Below are 16,659 nucleotides of genomic sequence, written 5' to 3'. Positions count from 1 at the left end.
TTGTCAACTTCTTCTTCCGAATCCTAACAGAGCCTTCGAGGCGGGAAGAAGTTAGTTTCTTCTGATAAGAGGGCAATAAATTATTTTTCTGTGAAAGAGTTAGGTGTTGTGTGACCGCATCTCCCTGCAAGTCCTTTCTTCACAAAAAAAAAAGTATCCTATATAGCATAGTTTCTATTTTAATATCTTTTATAACCTAAAACTATATTTCACACACTGCTTAAAGAGAATTAATACAGCATTACTTTGTAACACAACACATATAATATTCATTTTAATATTTGCGAAAAGCCAATCATAAAATACGCGTTTTTCACAACCGCCATGAGCCACCAGCCTTTCTGCGGGACTGGGGACCTGCCACCTGCCAGTGTCCTCGTGTCACCCTAGGACATCTCGTGAGCTGCCCTAAACCCTGTTTAGCCCTGAGGTGTCGCCCCTAGGGTTTCGCACGGCGCTGCTGCGGCTGCCTGTCCTTCCTGCCCGCACGCAGACCCAGCCGGGGCTGCCGGGAGGGGACGATCCGGCTGCGCTCTCCCCGCGGCGGGCGAGAACCCTCACAGCGGGTCCCCGCGACATTATCAACCTCCCACTCTACACCGCGGCCTTTGCATGTAGGTGGCAAAGTGCCACAGGAGGTTTCATTCCGGAACGCCTCCCGCGTCTCCTGGAATGACACCCCAGGAAGGTGGGGGGAGACGGGAAACCAGAACGACGTGGGAACCGGGAGCGCGGCTGCCCCTGCTGGACACGCCCCCCGTCCCTGTGAGCACGCCCCATTCCCGGAGCCCCCGCCCCGCAGCGCCACCCCCGGGCCGGCAGGGGGAGCCCCGCGCAGCCGCGACGATCCGGAAAGAATCGAGCGGCGGCGGAGGCGGCCGAGCCAGGGCTGGCGGCGCGGGCGGAGCGGGCGCGATGGCGCAGCAAGTCGAGCAGCTGCGGGCGGACGGCGTGGACAAGGAGGTGCTGCGGGAGGGCACCGGGCCGCTGCCAGACTTCCGCGACGGCACCAAGGTCAGGTCTGCGGGGGAACGGGCGGGGTGGGGGATGTGGGAAGCGGAACGCGGCGGGGCAGGCGCGCATGCGCGCCTTCCCCCATCCCCCCGCCTGCTTCGCCATGGTGACGCCGCGGGCTCCTCCTGCTCCTTCAGGCCACTTTCCACTACCGGACGCTGCGGTGCGGCGATGAGGAGACGCCGGTGGACGACAGCAGGGCGCGGGGGAAGCCCATGGAGCTCATCGCCGGGAAAAAGTTCAAGCTGCCGGTGTGGGAAGCGGCGCTGCGAACCATGCGGCCCGGCGAGCGCGCACGCTTCCGCTGCGACACCAAGGTGGGCGGGCCCAGGACCTGCCGGGGGCGTGGTCTGTGCAGTGGGCGGTGACTTCGTGTGGTGGGCGCGGGTGGCGTGACCCCCGGTGCGCTCCAGCCGCGCGGTTCGAGGCTGGAGCATCCCTATATGCTTCCCCCCGCCCTCCTCAAATTCCAGCTCCCTTCCCTCCCGCAGCACGTGGTGCTTTACCCACTGGTGTCCAAGAGCCTGCGGAACATCGCAGCAGGGAAGGACCCGCTGGAGGGGCAGCGGCACTGCTGCAGCATCGCCCAGATGCACGAGCACTACTCCCTGGGGTACCCCGACCTCGACGAGCTCCAGAAGAACCCCCAGCCCCTCATCTTTGACATCGAGGTGCTGAAGGTGAGGTGCCGGCATGGGGAGCTCGGGGTGAAAGTGTCCAGAAGACACACAGATGTGGCATGTGGGATGTGGTTTAGTAGTGGCCCTGACAGTGCAGGACTCGAGAACTCTAGAGGTCTTCTCCAACCTGAACGATTCCATGATCCTGTTCTCTGATTGCATGATGGGGTGCTGGCAGGTGGAGCCACCTGGCTCCTACCAGCAGGACCCATGGGCCATGACAGATGAGGAGAAGCTCCAGGCTGTGCCCCAGATCCACAAGGAAGGCAACGAGCTGTACCGGCAGGGCAAGGTGTCTGAGGCAGCTGCTAAATACTACGATGCCATTGCCTGTCTCAAGAACCTGCAGATGAAGGTGGGTCTCCCCAGATACACAAAGGCATCCTTAAGAATGCAGGACTTGAGAGCTGCCACTCACTCTCTCTGCTCTGTCGCCACAGGAGCAGCCAGGCTCTCCAGACTGGATTGAGCTCGACCAGAAGATCACACCCCTGCTCTTAAACTATTGCCAGTGCAAGCTGCAGTGTGAGGAGTACTACGAGGTGCTGGACCACTGCTCCTCCATCCTCAACAAGTACGAGGGTAAGGAGCCACGAGCCACCCCAGGTGGCTCTGGAGGGCACCAGGACACCCCCAACCCTCCGCTGACCCCGGCTCTCTCCCCACAGACAATGTTAAGGCCTACTTCAAGCGGGGCAAGGCCCACGCAGCCGTGTGGAATGTGGCTGAGGCTCAGGCTGACTTTGCCAAAGTCCTGGCGCTCGACCCCTCGCTGCGCCCCGTGGTGTCCAAGGAGCTGCGCAGCCTGGAAGCGCGGCTGCGGGAGAAGGACGCCGAGGACAAGATCCGCTTCAAGGGCATCTTCTCCCAGTAGAGTCCGTGGCTGCAAGGGAGAGCCCAGTGCTCTCGGGACAGGTTCTTTTAGATATTCCACATGTGGAATGGTCATGGATGTTTATTAATGTTTAATACAGATTTTACTTATTTGAAGTCAGTGGAAATGGCCCCGGAGCTCGCCACGGCCTGGGGACACAGCCAGGGCTTATCGTCACGCCAGGGATACGTGGGTGACAAGAGCCTGCTGCTTCCTGCCAACTTTTATCACTTATTTGATGTTTTTATACTTTATGATGGCCATGGAAGGGCGGCACTGAGCCTCGGCCCCAGCTCCAACCCGTTCATGCCTGTTCTCCGTGCCACGCCATTGTCACTTATCCAGGCTGCTGCTATCATCCCAACCCAGTGTCTCCTCTTGTCATGTCAGTGTCGGGAATATTTTATATAGAGTAACAGCTTGTTTCTGCTATCTCTATAAATCTGATCATGCTATGCCAAGATAAACTTAAGTAAAACCAGTCACACACCCTGGTCACTACAAAAATTTGCTGCTAGAGGTAGAATGAGGGGAAACCAAGTTGGAGAGGGGGAAGGTATCAGCATCGGCACAGCCCACACACCCCAGGCTCTTTTCCCTGTGCTAAATTGCTTGTGACCCAACTGCTGTGCCCCACAGCCATCTCCCTGTGGGACATGGTGTCCCTGGAGGCTCCCCAGGGCTTTTCCAGTGGATGGGAACCCTGCAGCCACAAGCACAGAGCACACTCGTGGGTGCTGACACCTTGTCATAACATCTCTTTATTCAACACCAAAACGAAAGGGGGGGGAACAGAGGAACCACTCTGGAACCCCAACCCAGCCCTGCGCCGTGACACCGGACGGAAATAAATAGGTGGGGAGGTGCCACTCGCTCTGGGGCACAGCCACAGCCCCCAGTTCTGCACAGGGATAATGACCCTGGGGTGCAGACCCCACTGGGCACTGCCCAATGGCCCCAAAGGACCAGAGACTGGGGGCAGCAGGGAGGACCCAGGGTGGCCCTGCCCTGAGGGGATCACTCTGGTCCTCTGGGGAGCTCTGAGCCTTGTCCCAGCACCCCCTGGCCTCAGGGGACCCAGCACCCTCATCTCCTTGCGATGGCCTCATGGCCCAGCACCAGCTCTGTCCCCAGGTGCTCCTTGCTGGGAAATCAGGGATGTGGCAGAAGGGGGACATGGCCGTGCCACCCTCACTCCTCACCCTCCAGCTTGAGGCTGATGCTGCGGGGCTTGGTCCGGGAAAAGCCGGGGGGTGCTGAGGGGGGCCCCCCATCCCGCTCTGCCTGGCTGGAGCCCCGGGAGCGCAGGAGCTGGCTCTGCTTCCGCAGGAAGTCGACAGGCGCCGGGCAGCCATAGGTGCCTTTGCCCAGCACAGGCCGTGGGGGGCCCTTGGGGGAGTGAGCCAGGGCTGCGGCTTCCAGCTGGGCCAGGTGGGCAACATAACCCTCAGAGAGGAACTGCAGGACACACAGACAGCCTGAGCCAGTGGCCACGGCTGGCTGATGGGGTCAGCCATCATCCCCTATGTCCCCAGTCTGTCCCCAGCCCTGCCACCACCGTACCTGGCACTGGTTGTGGAACTTCTTGACGGCCCGTCCCACAATGTAGATGTGTGCTGGCGCGAGTCCCAGTGAGCTGTAGACGGAGACATCCTTGGTGGAGCCGTAGCCAGCGACTATGGAGATCTCTGCCTGCCCAGGGACAAGAGCATTAGGGCAAGGAACAGCCTTTTCCAGGGACAGCTACCCCTAAGGGCTTGGACACCCTCATGTTAAGAGGGATGGCTGGAAGCTGCCCCGAGAAGCTTCCAGCTCCACCATGGCAATGCAGTCCAGCTCCCAGCATCCCCACCAGGATTCAGCACAGCCCCCACCACCCCAGCACCAGCCCTGTGTCCCGGCAGCACCCCCATGGCCACCTCGGTGCGCAGGCTCTGCAGGAAGGCGGCTTTCTGGCGCAGCGGGTCGTGGGTGAGCCCGTCGCAGAAGGACACGGCGCCGTGGGGGAAGTTGTGCTGCGAGAGCCAGGCCACCACGCGGTGCTTCTGCATGTCGGGGCGCCCCGTCACGTAGATGATCATGTACCCCGAGTCCTGCCAGTGCCTAGGAGGGGACATGGGTGGCTGCCAGGAGCCTGTGTGGAGACAGTCCTGCTACGGGAGCTGGGATCTCCCAGTACAGCATGTATGGGTGCTGCCTCCAAAACCTCCCTGCTCCCAGGGATTTTATCAAGGAGAAGGCCCAGCAGAGCTCTGGGACCACATCTAAACTTGGACAGGATTATTTTCCACAATAGGGCACCAGCACAGAGATGATGTTGTGCTGGAGGCAAGGGAGTGGTGGAATACCCTGCCCCTTGTCCCTGCTCTGACACTCCGCAGCTGAGTTGTCACACCATGAAAGATGGGGAAACTAAATCGCTGACAGAAGGGCACCCACCTTACAACGTCCACAGCCCCGGCTCGCACTTTGGGGTCACTGCCCATGATGGAGACGCTGGCAGTGAAGGAGCCATCGATGCTGAACACAACAGACTCGGTGCCACGGGCCACCACGGTCAGGTACGCCTCAGCATAGCTGTGGTCCCCTCTGCAAAGGCAGAGATGGTGGCTCAGCACCAGCTCTCCTGCCAGAGCAGCAGGTGTAGCTCTGCCAGAAGGGCTGCAGGAGACACCGAGGCAACGCCTCACCTGACCACCATGCGCACAGGGTAGATCCCGATGGCCAGAGCCTTGTCTGGAGGGATGGTGAAGGTCACACGCCCGCTGCCACTCGTCACCTCGGTGCCATAGTACAGCCACTTCCCTGATAGTGGCTGTGTCATGATGTAGATGTCCACCTGAGAGAGGGAGATGGGCTGGGCAGAGGCTGGACCCCCACATCCTGCTGCATCCCTACACAAGTCCTTACAACCTTCTCCCACCACCCTACACAGGGTCCTGCTAACCATATCCTTCCCCTGCTGTGGGTGACACCAGCCCTATGCCCAGTCCTGGACATCCCACCCTGTTTGAGGGGTCCTGGTGGCCCCTGAGCCCAGCAATACCTTCTCCCCAGTCAGTGTCACCACGTCCAGGGGTCCGTACATGAAGCGCCCGCTGAGGACCTGCGCTTTGCCCTCACACACAATGACATCGCAGGCACGGTGGTTGGCCGTCACGTTCTGCAGGCACATGGGATGTTCAGCAGCTCCTGGGGGAGCTCCTGAGGCACCACAGGGACACCACAGGGCTGTGGGATTGTCCCAGAACCCACACACCCCAGGATGCCCCAGGTGGCCTCCAGCTGGCCACATACCCGGATCTTCACTTGGGTGCGCTTGCGCTGCCACTTCTCCCGCGGGATGGCGGGGCTGTAGATGGAGCTCTCCTCGCTCTCCGCAGGCTGTGGCCCCTCCTTCTCCATCACCTGCCGGCAGGGCGGGACCGGCTCAGCCTCCGTCGGCCCCGGCCTGCCACCCACCCCACCGGGCCCGCCGTACCTGGCGCAAGATGAAGGCCACCACGTCGGAGGATTCCCAGTAGCTGGCGTGGAAGAGGTGGGGCAAGGTGATGGTGGGGAAGGCAGTCAGGGCGTCGGGGCAGTACAGAGAGTAGTCAATGCGCTTCGGGCCCCACCAGCGCTCCAGGACTGCAGGGAGAGCTGGAATGAAGCCTTTTCCAGACCTCATCCCCTGTTGGGCTGCCTAAGGTGTCCACATGGGATAGGGTGGGTGGGGATGACACTTACTCTTGACAACCTCGCTGGTGCTGGCAGGAGTGGGGGGCTCTGCCGGCTCATTGCCCTTCCAGAAGCCCCCAAAGCTGCCAGTCGGGGTAGGGGGAGCAGCCACATCCACTTTGGGCAGGAACAGGGCAGAGTGTGTCTGCAGGGCCTCCGCTGAAGAGAGAGCTGGGTGAGCACACCCAGAGCCCCTGGGGACACCCACCACTCCAAAACACCCCTCCTGCAGAGCCCCAGAGCAGTGGGAAGGGCTTGCACATCCCCCTACCCGCACCCACCCAGGATGTGGGTGCTCTGGGTACCCTGACGTGGCCCCAGGGTGCCTGGCACCAGCCTGGTGGGAACTTGCTCACCCAACAGGGACGAGGTGCCATCACCCAGGGGGTACTTCTGGTATCGGGGCACGCTGAGCGGGGGCACAGCATGGAAGGCCTTGGCCAGGAGGGGCTCCAGGCGGGAGGCGCAGGGATCGGCGGCGTGGAAGAGGTTGTAGATCTGCTCACAGGCAGGACGCAGCTGGGCCACTGCAGCACAGAGCAGGGTCAGGGGCACCAGGAGCAAAATACCCAGGAGGGGTAAAGCAGGACAGAGCAAAAGGAAAGGCTGGACAGGGAAATTTGGGGCACCAGAGATAGGCGGAGGCTGGCACAGAGCAGGAACACTCAGCCACCCACCAACACCCACACAGCCAGGGCTGGGCATGCAAGGGGCTCAAACCCAAGCAGGGTTCTCTGGGTTGGTCCTGAGGAGCTCAGGCTTGTCAGGTGAGCATGACTCAGGGACCTGAGCCCTGCAGGGAGGGTCAGGGGCTGGCACCGTGGCAGGCAGGGATGCTCACCATCCAGAGCAGGCATGACGGTCTTGCGCAGCGCGAGCACCAGCCCCAGTGGGGAACCGAAGAGGAAGAAGCCGGATACCTTAAATTCGAGGCGGGTGCTGGCACCCTCTGCCCCATCCAGCGCCACGGCACTGCTCCGGGGTGCCTCTGCCTCCAGCGGGGCCTCGCTGGCCTGCAGGCTGGGACAGCAGAGACAGTGGGCATGGGGAGGGATGGCAACATCGATTCCCACCATCCTGAAGGCAAAGCTGTGCCTGGTGTGGCCCTGTTATCCCAGAGGAGCTCCAGTAAGATCCCCCCAGGGCAGGTAGCCTCCATGAAATGCTCCTTCCCAGCCTGGAGCAAATGGGAATTGTGCCCTTTCGATAAAGGACAGTATAGCCAACCATCGCCCTTGGGCTCACCTGCTTGTGGAGCTGTGCTGCTGGCTGTCCCCCTGTGCCCCTGGGGCCTCAGGGCTGGCCTGGCCCAATACTGGCGCTCCCTCTGTCCCATCAGCCAGTGGGTCCAGGCCACCACACTGCTCTGGGGAGATGGGTTCTGTGCTCTGCAGGGAAAGGCAGCAAACACCCAGATCCCATGTAGCCTCCAGTGCACCCGCAAACCCTCCCCAGGGGGTGTTGGAATGCAAGGCACTCACCAGACTGCCACGGCGGCTGCTGCTCCGGCTGCCCCCCGAGCCCGCCCGGCTCTGGCACAGGGCATCAAATCCCAGGATGCCGCCCACACAGTCCCCCAGCAGCACCACCTGCAGAGACCACAGATCCTTGAGGAGGGTGAAACCCCCAAACCCTCCATGCAGGGTCACAGCTGGACCCCAGAGCCAAGCTTCCCCCCAGATTCCACCTCACCTGGCCACAGAAGCCAGTGCCCTCTCCAGAGTGCAGGAAGGCTGTGTAGGCCTGGTTGGCACGGGTGATGACAGTGCCCACGGCCTGCTGGTAGGTGCCTGAGGAGGTGGCCAGCAGTGGGAGTGCTGCCAGTGGGATGTGGTCCTGGCTGCTGGACAGGCTGTCCCTGTCATGGCTGTAAGGGCTGAGCCTGAGGGGACACAGTGAGGGATGAACGTGACTGTTCTGATGTCCTCATCCCACTGCATGGTACTGGTTCATCCCGGATGCCATACCAGGAGTAATCCCCATCCTGTTCCCTCCCACCACGAGACACTTGCTCATCCAGGATGCTGTATCCAGAGTTACCCCATTCCATCCAATTCCATGCCATTTCATGCTGCTTTGATGTCCCCATCTCTCTGCACAATGCTTGCTCAACCCAGGAACCTGCATGAGGAGTTATCCCCCATCCTATCCCATCCCATCCTACCCCACTGTCCTCGTCCCACACCAAAACACCTGCATGTCCTGGAATACCACACCAGGAATTATATGTATGCCATCCCATCTCATCACACAACACTGGCTTGGCCCAAGACACTGCACCAGGAGTTAACCTCCACCCCCTCTCCAGTCCTTAATGTCCCACCAGAAGTGAAGTCCCCTCTCCAAGGATACCAGCTCCCCGGCCCCCTGCTTTCCCAGTGGGAATCCGTACTTGGAGACAAGGGTGTAGGCTGCAGCACAGATGGGCGGGCAGGGCACCAGGCGCAGGGCCACATGTCCCAGTGCCTCGGGAAAGTGGACGCGGGTGACAGCATCAAAGGTGGCTGCCAGAGTCTGCACATCCGCCTGCTTGGAGCCCGGCTCGCCTGCTCCCTGATCCAGGATGTTCCCACTGTGGAGGATGAGGAAGAGTGCGTGGATCCGGCACATCTGCTCCGTGCTCTCTGCCGTGCCTCCCTGCAGGAAGGAGAGCAGTCAAGTTGGGGGACATGGCAGGAGGGCAGGGCCCAAGGGAGGGGACACGCACCTCAGGGAAGCTGGATGTTCCCAATCCTTCACCATCTCCCTTGGCAGCGCTGGCTCCATCCCCTGTAAGCACACAGTGAGGTAGCTGGGGTCTCCAGGTGGGAATCAGGCCTGTCCCAGGACATCCACCCTAGGATTTGGGGCCAGAGCACCCCCAGAGCTCACCCAGTGCCTCATCCAGCTCTGCTGGCCGCTCAAGGGTGTCCAAGAAGTCATTGGAGCTCCACTTGGTCATCTCCTTGGCAAAGACCTCGTCGCTGTCAGACAGATCCTCTGCAGAGGCAGGAGGGAAGCGTGGGTGGGGGGACACCCCTGTGCCTGCATTCCCATCCTCAGATGCACTTGCCCCCACCCAGCCTGTTCCAGCATGGTGCCAGTACCATGGGCATCGAAAAATTCCTCTTCGGAGCTGTTCTCTGAGTCCCGGGCAATGTTCTGCATCCGCCACTCCGACAGGCTCTGAGGAGACACGCCCCCTGCCACCCATGGGGGGTCAGCACTCACAGCCCCCTGCTGCGAGAGAGACCCCCTCTCCTGCCCCACAGCTCCCCCTTGGTCATGGACCCAGATGCCCAGGGAGATCTGGAGCCATCCCTGTGTCCCTCAGAATCCCTCCTTGGGAGATCTGTGACCATCCCTAGGAAACCCAGAGGCCCAGCCCAGGAGACCCAAGCCAGGCAAAACAGTCCCCTGACACATCTCCTATAGAGAACTGCAGCATCCAGGGCAAAACCACCCCGGACCTGGTCTCACCTCCATGCTGGGAAGAGTAGGAAGACCGGGAGGAGGTGGACCACTGCTTGGCAAAGGTATCATCCGAGGGGGTATCGGTCCCTGCCTGCAGCTCAGCCTCCTCCTGAACGCCAGGACCATCTGGCTCCGGCTGCCCCTCGGGGCTGACCCCAGCCGCGGGTGGCTCCTCGCCCTCGCCACACTTGGCCATCTTCTGTGCCAGCATGCGCGCCGTCTCCTCCTCCAGCTGCCGGATGTCCTCCATCGTCAGGTCCGTCCACTCGTCCTGCCAGCACCAGGCTTGGCGGTGGGCGCGCAGCATCACCTTCCTCAAGCCTGGGGGCAGAGTCCAGTGTGATCCCACGGCTGCCCAAATGATCCTCCAGCAACCCCCGGGTCTGAACTCACCCACGTCATGGATGAACTGCTCGATCTTGGACTGCATCCCCCAGTATCGGAACTCCACCTTGCAGAGCTTGTAGGCGCACATGAGGGGCCCGCTGGCTGCTGCTGCCTCCAGCCAGTCATCCCCCAGCGGCCCCCGGCCCGTCTTGGATGAGTGGTAGAGCTTGGGATCCTCCTCAGGTTTGTATTCCCCGGGGGAGATGGGATCACGCACAATGTCGATGGTGTCTGTGGGGGGAACGGCGCTTGTCACCCCGCAGCGCTTGGCAAGGGGGCATAGGTAGGAAAATAAGGAAAAAGGGACAAAATTAAGGTCAAATTGTTCCCATGAGCCATGCACCCAACGCAGCTGGCAGCAAACACTCTCTCTCTGAGAATTCTAAAATCTTGGAGTTCTGGAATCATAGAAACCTGGAATAGCTTTGGTTGGAAGGGACCTTAGGGATCATCTCATTCCACCCCCTGCCATGGGCAGGGACACCTTCCACTATCCCAGGCTGCTACAAGCCCCATCCAACCTGGCCTTGGACACTTCCAGGGATGGAGCACCCACAGTTTTTCTGGACACCCTGTGTCAGGGCCTCACCACTCTCACAGGCAAGAATTTCCTAATAGAACATATAAAATCCCATGGCTGGAACATCACAGACACCCTTAGTGCAGCCAAAGACATCTCTGTCCCCACGTGGGATCCCAATCCAGCACCCCAGGGAGCAGCACAGGGAGGGAGGGTCTGGGAGCTGGGGAGAGCTGAGGCTGACACACATACACACATTAGCTGGCAGATCTGGCAGCTGCAGAGTGATCCCAGCCACCCTGGGGGACATGGGGGGTGACAACAGGGAAAGCACATGGGGAAAAGTTGGCACAGTTCCTGGCTCCCCACCAAAAAGCCCAAGGGTCCCCCTAAACCAGGGCACAGCAAAACCACCATGTGACACAGGAGCCTCCAGAGAGCTGGGGGTGGGGAAAAGGAAATGAGCCCCATCTCTAGACAAAGGTGACCTTTCCCAAATGAGGGTGAGCTCCTCCCAAATGAGGATGACCTCCCAAGACGAGAGAAAGGCTCCTGAAGGACACCCAGGAAAACACGCTCCAACAGCTGTTCGGGCTCAATCCAGCACAAAATCTGCTAGAATTTGGCATTTCCAGCCCTGTCTCCAGGTCATGGTCTGGGGGATCCCAGGGCACCCCACTCATTCCCAGTACCATCCTGCAGCCCTGTCCCCAATTCTAGGATGTGCCAAGCCCATTTATTTGCCCTCTTTGATGTCCCTAAGGTGCTGTCAGCCTCTCTTCCTCCAGCTTGGACTGAAAAAAGGGGGGGGAAAAGAAAACGAGAGATGCCCTGAATCCACAAAAATGACGCAATGCACAGCATGATGCCAAGCATCTTGGATAATAGCAGCAAAGAGCTGGGATAGGACCTGCTGTCCCCAAGCAGCTCCTGGCAGTGTCATTCCCATCACAATCCAACTCCCTCTGCTTTTGCCACTGGGAGAAAGCTGCCAAGGAAGCAGTTATCCCTGCGGATCGCCCAGACCATGTTTTTCCATTGCCCTTTGAAACGGGAGAGGGGTTTAAATCTGTCAGTGCTACAAGACACCAGGGCAGAGAAATCCCAGTGGGATCCACACTGGGGCTGGACCCACTTCAACCCTCCTCCCTGTGGAAGGCAGCAGCCATTGGAGATGCTGAGTGCCCTGTGGAATGCCCACTGGACGGGCACAGAGAGTGGAAAACCAGGCAGTGGGCACGGGGCCATGCCCTGATGCTGTCTGCTTGGCCCTGGTGGCTTCCTGAGGGCAGTAGGGGCAGAATTCCTGCCCCCAGGTCGCAGCCATCGGTATCCCGGCCGGACATCCCCAGTGCCGCAAGAGCCGGGGAGAGAAATAGGTCAGATGAATCATTTCCTCCGAGTGCCTATTTTGGGCCTCCATTTTAAGAGGCAGCACGTCACACTCCACACTCTGGCGCCTGAACTGACCATGTCCAACACCACTGAGAATGGGAACTCTGTGCACAGGGAAGAATCCCACCCCGAGCTCCACGTTCTGCCCACCATCCCAGCACAAAGGAGGCAGACAGCGAACTGGAGCAAAGCCCTGGGGAGAGGGGAAGCAGGGCAGGGAGTAGGAAAATGGGGACATGCTTTTCCAGCTCTCCCTGCTCCAGCTGATCCAAAACACCTCACAGGACCCAGGGGTCCCATGTACACCAGGAGAGACTGAGAAGGCAAATCCATGCCAGAACAAGGGTGGGACACAGAAGGAGAGGGGAGTAGGCTGGCACTAGAAAGGAGAAGCTGCAAACAGAAATAGAGGCAAGGGAAGAGGCAGAGGACAAAACTGTCCCTGAAAATATCTTTAATGTGGAACTTAATTCGGCAGCGCTGAGAGGGAGCAGGCAGGGAGCTTGGAGCAGGGAACCTAGGGCAGGGAGCTCAGGATCCAGGGAGCTCTTCCCTTCCAGCATCCCTAAAACATGAGGGCCAGCAAGAAGAGTGAAGTTGAGTCCCTAAGGTCCCATCACAACCACACACCCATCCCAAAAGCATTATGTGGGAATCCCAGCAGCCACAGAGTCCCGCCCAGTTCCCCAAGCCAGCCATACCCACCCAAAATCCTCTGCCTCTTCTCCGCGGCGCTCAGGTTGAAGATGTTGGTCTGCTGCCCCGCATCCGGGCGGTAGTATGTCTCGATCTCAATGGAAAACTTCTCCACGAAGGGACACGTGTACCTGGAGGAGCACAGGACTGAGCCCAGGGGCACGGCCAGTCCTGCAGCCCACCCCGCCGCCTCCCAGCTCCCACCTGGTGCGAGTGTAGGGATAAGCATTCCAGGATTCCTCCTCCACCTGGAGCGCGGCTTTGGGGAGCAGAGCCCGGAACCAGCTGGGGATGTGGGAGCCCACGTGGTAGATCTTGTGGGTGTACTGGCCGCTGCCCCCGGGGCCATCGCTGTAGGGCCGGTTGGCCAGGATCTCCACGCCGCTGCCCTCGCCACTCGACTCCTCCCGGCTCTTCTTCTGCACAGAGACGATGGCTCGGTGCGGCCCCTCCAAGCCCCGAGACCCCATCCCCACGGGGGCCCAGGGTCCGTGTACACTCCTGCCCCATGTGCCGGCATCCACCGGCCCCACACCTGCTCACAGCATCCTCTGCTTGGCTCGCTGGTCCCAAACCCGCCCGGAGCCTCAGTGAAACCCCTGCAATCTGCAAGGGTGATCCTTTGGGATCAGCCTCAGCCCCCTACCGTGCCCCTCCAGGCTCCATGCTCAGCCCTACAGCTCCCCACACTCTGCCCCACAGCCCCCTTACACCCTCCAGCACCCCATGCTCAGCCTCACAGTCCCCTGTGCACCCTCAGGCTCAGCCCCTGCATCCCTCATGCCTCCCCACAGCCCTCTACACCCCTCAGGCCACACTCTCCAGCCTCTCCCAGCCTCCTGCACCCCCTCAGTCACAGTGCCCAGATCCCTGCACCCCTCCACCTCCCCATGCCCAGCCCCACAGCCCTGTGCACCCCTCAGTCACAGCGCCCAGATCCCTGCACCCCTCCAGCTCCCCATGCCCAGCCCCACAGCTCTGTGCACCCCTCAGTCACAGTGCCCAGATCCCTGCACCCCTCCAGCTCCCCATGCCCAGCCCCACAGCCCTGTGCACCCCTCAGTCACAGTGCCCAGATCCCTGCACCCCTCCAGCTCCCCATGCCCAGCCCCACAGCTCTGTGCACCCCATCAGGCTCGGCCCTTGGTCCCCACACCCCTCAGGCTCAGCCCCGCAAGCCCAGACCCGTGCAGCCCCCAGGCTCACCCCCCAGACCCTGCATCCCCAGGTCCCCCCGCTCAGCCCCGCAGCTCCCCCGAGCCCTCACGCTCAGCCCCGCATTCCCACCTGGATCATGTACAGCTGGGCCACCTGGTACTCCTCCAGGCTCATGGGCAGCAGGATGTGGTACTCCTTGATCAGCATGGCGGCGGCGGGGCACAGCGGGGGCAGTTCCTGAGGGGGTTTCCGTTACACCGGACCGGGCCGGCTACGGGACAGCTCGGGCCGGTTCGGCACCCCTTCAGAACCGCTCGGGGCGCACTCAGCTCAGCCTGGTACGGGTTCGGCCCGTCTCGGAGCCGCTCCGTCCCCGGGTTCGGCTGAGTCCGGTATCGCTCGGCTCCGGGTTCGGTTCAGTCCGGTATCGCTCGGCTGCGCTCGGTCCCGGGTTCGGCCCGGCTCGGCACCACGCTCGGCTGAGTTCGGTACCGCCCGGCACCGCTCGGCCCCAGGTTCGGCCCGGCTCGGAAAAGCCCGGCCCCGGGTTCGGCGGAGTCTGGTACCGCTCGGCTCCCGGTTCGGTTCAGTCTGGTACCGCTCGGCCACCCTCGGCTCCGGGTTCGGCCCGGCTCAGTCCCGCGTTCGGCTCAGTCCGGTACCGCTCGGCCCCTCTCGGCCCCTCTCGGCCCCGGGTTCGGCCCGGCTCGGCCTCACTGGTCTCGGCTCCGTTGCCATGGCAACGCGGCCCCCTCCACTCCCCCCGCCCGCCCGCCCGGTCCCCGCCGCCCCCCGGCCCCACCAAACCTGCGCCGCTCCGCACCGGCCCCTCGGATCGTGACATCACAGCCCGTTCCCACGGCGACAGCCGTGACGTATGGAGGTGAGGGGGGGCCCGTGACGTCAGAGAGCGGAAGGCAGCGAGCGCCACTCACGGGCGCTCCGCGTGTACCGGCACCGCCGCCCCCAGAAAAACCCGGTGTTTTATTTTAAAAGCCACTCTTTTAAGTGATCAACGAGTGGTCCGATCACTCCTGCACTCTCAGCTCCGGGACACCCACCCAGCGCGGCTCCAAACCCCCTCCGACTCCCCCACCTCTACCCCGCGTCCCACCATCGCCATCGGGACCCAGCCCGCGGGGACACACCGAGGCCAAGTTCCAACATTGTCTTTTATTTATAAAAACACGCATTTATAAAGAGCGGAGAGCGCGGGGAGGGGGGGCTCGGGCAGCACGGCGGCCCCCCCGCCCCCGCCGCCACCACCGGGAGGTCCCGGGGGCTCCCGGGCGGCAGCTGCCGTTACGTGCGGGCGTTTCGCTCTGTCTCTGCCAGGCACTCCCTGACCAGCGCCCGGGCGTGGATGATCCCTGCGGGAGAAGCACAGGGACACCTGGTATCACCTCCAGCGGCTCCCCGCGGGGCTGAGGAGCCTCGGGGGCGCCCGGTTCCCCACCCTGCCCCTACCCCGCTTCAGCCGCTCCATGGCGCTCTTGCTGCCGGCGTAGGTGGGCCGGATCTCCTTCCCCATCTCCTCGATGACCGAGAGCAGGTCCGTATAGGTGCTCTGCGAGCCCTGCGCCCCGGGGGGCTTCATGGCCTGCGGGAACAGGGGGACAAGCAGGGACGGAGGGGCTGGGGGCCGCCCCCGCCGCCGCACCCGGCCCCGGCGGCCCCGGCGCCGCGCCTCACCTGCACGTAGCCCATGGACGGCGGCCCGAAGTCATTGAAGAGCGGCCGGAAAGGGGCGGCGGCGCCAGGGACAGAACCGGAGGGCGACGGGACACTCGTGGCTGCGAGAAACTGACGGTCACGGCCGCACTCCCTCTTCCTCGGTACCACCCTGATCCGGTACCATCCCTTCCCGGGGTACCACCCTCCATCCCTCCGGTCCCTCTCCGCTCTCGGTGCCCCCCGTCCCCCGCGGTTACCGCGGCGTTCTCTCACCGGCGGACGGTGCCCCGGGCCCCGGCGGGGCGGGGCTGGCGCTGGCGGCTCCGGGGGTAGCGGGGGCGGGAGCGATGGGCTTGTAGGACATCCCCGACGGCCGCCCGCCGCTCCCGGATCCCTGGAGCCCCGCGGCGGGGGTCGGCGTGCGGCCCCCGCGCTCGCCCCGCCGGTTGTATCGCCGGTGCCCGCCCCTCTTCAGCTCAGCTCGGCCCCGCTCGGCCCGGCGAGAAGCCGGGAACCGGAGCGGAGCGCAGCGGCCCCGGTTCCCGGTAGTGCTGCGCGGCCCCGGCCTGACCCGGGTCTCTCCCCCCTCCGCCGCCGCCGCCGGCGCTCGCGGTGATGACGCAGGCGCGTCACGAGCGCGACGTCATCACGCCGCCGCGCGCCCGCCGGCCGGTCACCGTGGAGACACGCGGCGTCGGCCCCGCCCCTCGGTGCCTATCCGACCACGTGACTGCTGTGCGGGCCACGCCCCCTCGCTCGGCGGGGCCTCTCTCGGTGTCACGTGACTGACGGGCGCCGCCGCCCCGGGGGCGCGGGGGGGGGCACCGGGAGCGGCACCGCCGCGCTCCCCCCGCCGCCAAGAGCCCCCGTGTCACCCCACAGCCCCGAGCCGCCGTCGGTCAGGGCGTCCCGACTCTTCGCGGGGGTGAACACCGGCCCGGACTTTGGGGAACCGGCCCCACCCGCCTGCCGCACATTCACCAGAGCCCTGTGCCCGCGGTCCCGGCTCCCTGGGAGGCTCCCGTGAGGCACAGTGTGAGTCCAGGGTTTTGGGGAATACCAGTGGATGGAACAACCACGAATAAACT

General features: G+C 62.6%; 3 protein-coding genes across 3 annotated transcripts; 1 reads left to right on the top strand and 2 right to left on the bottom strand.

Annotated features, from left to right (window-relative positions):
• The first annotated feature begins 882 nt into the window (after positions 1–882).
• AIP (aryl hydrocarbon receptor interacting protein) lies at positions 883–3,058 on the top strand. The gene is made up of 6 exons (XM_063158456.1): positions 883–1,014; positions 1,152–1,331; positions 1,506–1,694; positions 1,873–2,049; positions 2,135–2,276; positions 2,363–3,058. Exons 1-6 carry the CDS (start codon positions 916–918, stop codon positions 2,566–2,568), a joined length of 993 nt encoding a protein of 330 aa, XP_063014526.1. The 5' UTR covers positions 883–915; the 3' UTR covers positions 2,569–3,058.
• Positions 3,059–3,311: 253 nt separating this feature from the next.
• On the bottom strand, positions 3,312–14,734 carry PITPNM1 (phosphatidylinositol transfer protein membrane associated 1). Its single transcript, XM_063158455.1, has 24 exons — positions 14,705–14,734; positions 14,027–14,134; positions 12,944–13,158; positions 12,749–12,870; positions 10,135–10,359; positions 9,748–10,062; positions 9,375–9,470; positions 9,160–9,267; positions 8,996–9,057; positions 8,681–8,925; positions 7,981–8,170; positions 7,770–7,877; positions 7,534–7,676; positions 7,130–7,308; positions 6,645–6,815; positions 6,298–6,447; positions 6,050–6,198; positions 5,866–5,976; positions 5,615–5,731; positions 5,259–5,407; positions 5,008–5,157; positions 4,488–4,671; positions 4,132–4,260; positions 3,312–4,026 (listed from the first exon to the last, which is right to left on the bottom strand). The coding sequence occupies exons 2-24, from the start codon at positions 14,102–14,104 to the stop codon at positions 3,760–3,762; spliced, it is 3,663 nt and encodes a 1,220-aa protein (XP_063014525.1). The 5' UTR covers positions 14,105–14,134; positions 14,705–14,734; the 3' UTR covers positions 3,312–3,759.
• Positions 14,735–15,050: 316 nt separating this feature from the next.
• CDK2AP2 (cyclin dependent kinase 2 associated protein 2) lies at positions 15,051–16,166 on the bottom strand. The gene is made up of 4 exons (XM_063159455.1): positions 15,845–16,166; positions 15,590–15,690; positions 15,365–15,497; positions 15,051–15,267 (listed from the first exon to the last, which is right to left on the bottom strand). The coding sequence occupies exons 1-4, from the start codon at positions 15,933–15,935 to the stop codon at positions 15,200–15,202; spliced, it is 393 nt and encodes a 130-aa protein (XP_063015525.1). The 5' UTR covers positions 15,936–16,166; the 3' UTR covers positions 15,051–15,199.
• Positions 16,167–16,659: the final 493 nt, after the last annotated feature.

The sequence above is a fragment of the Melospiza melodia genome, chromosome 6, assembly GCF_035770615.1.
Source record: "Melospiza melodia melodia isolate bMelMel2 chromosome 6, bMelMel2.pri, whole genome shotgun sequence".
Taxonomy (NCBI): Eukaryota; Metazoa; Chordata; class Aves; order Passeriformes; family Passerellidae; genus Melospiza; species Melospiza melodia.
The sequence above is the reverse complement of the archived record's forward strand: the minus strand, read 5'-3'. Positions and strand labels throughout refer to the sequence as shown.

What these genes read in the sequence shown, in the direction of transcription:
- CDK2AP2 (XM_063159455.1), bottom strand. Translation starts at nt 15,935, where the DNA reads ATGTCCTACAAGCCCATCGCTCCCGCCCCCGCTACCCCCGGAGCCGCC. An exon ending in CGTCCATGGGCTACGTGCAG is followed by an intron (nt 15,498 to 15,589) that starts GTGAGGCGCGGC and finishes CTGTTCCCGCAG; the next exon opens with GCCATGAAGCCCCCCGGGGC. An exon ending in CATGGAGCGGCTGAAGCGGG is followed by an intron (nt 15,268 to 15,364) that starts GTAGGGGCAGGG and finishes CTTCTCCCGCAG; the next exon opens with GGATCATCCACGCCCGGGCG.
- PITPNM1 (XM_063158455.1), bottom strand. Translation starts at nt 14,104, where the DNA reads ATGCTGATCAAGGAGTACCACATCCTGCTGCCCATGAGCCTGGAGGAG. An exon ending in GCAGCCGCCGTGGCAGTCTG is followed by an intron (nt 7,677 to 7,769) that starts GTGAGTGCCTTG and finishes CTTTCCCTGCAG; the next exon opens with AGCACAGAACCCATCTCCCC. An exon ending in CAGCACAGCTCCACAAGCAG is followed by an intron (nt 7,309 to 7,533) that starts GTGAGCCCAAGG and finishes CTGCTGTCCCAG; the next exon opens with CCTGCAGGCCAGCGAGGCCC.
- AIP (XM_063158456.1), top strand. Translation starts at nt 916, where the DNA reads ATGGCGCAGCAAGTCGAGCAGCTGCGGGCGGACGGCGTGGACAAGGAG. An exon ending in ACTTCCGCGACGGCACCAAG is followed by an intron (nt 1,015 to 1,151) that starts GTCAGGTCTGCG and finishes CTGCTCCTTCAG; the next exon opens with GCCACTTTCCACTACCGGAC. An exon ending in TCAAGAACCTGCAGATGAAG is followed by an intron (nt 2,050 to 2,134) that starts GTGGGTCTCCCC and finishes CTGTCGCCACAG; the next exon opens with GAGCAGCCAGGCTCTCCAGA.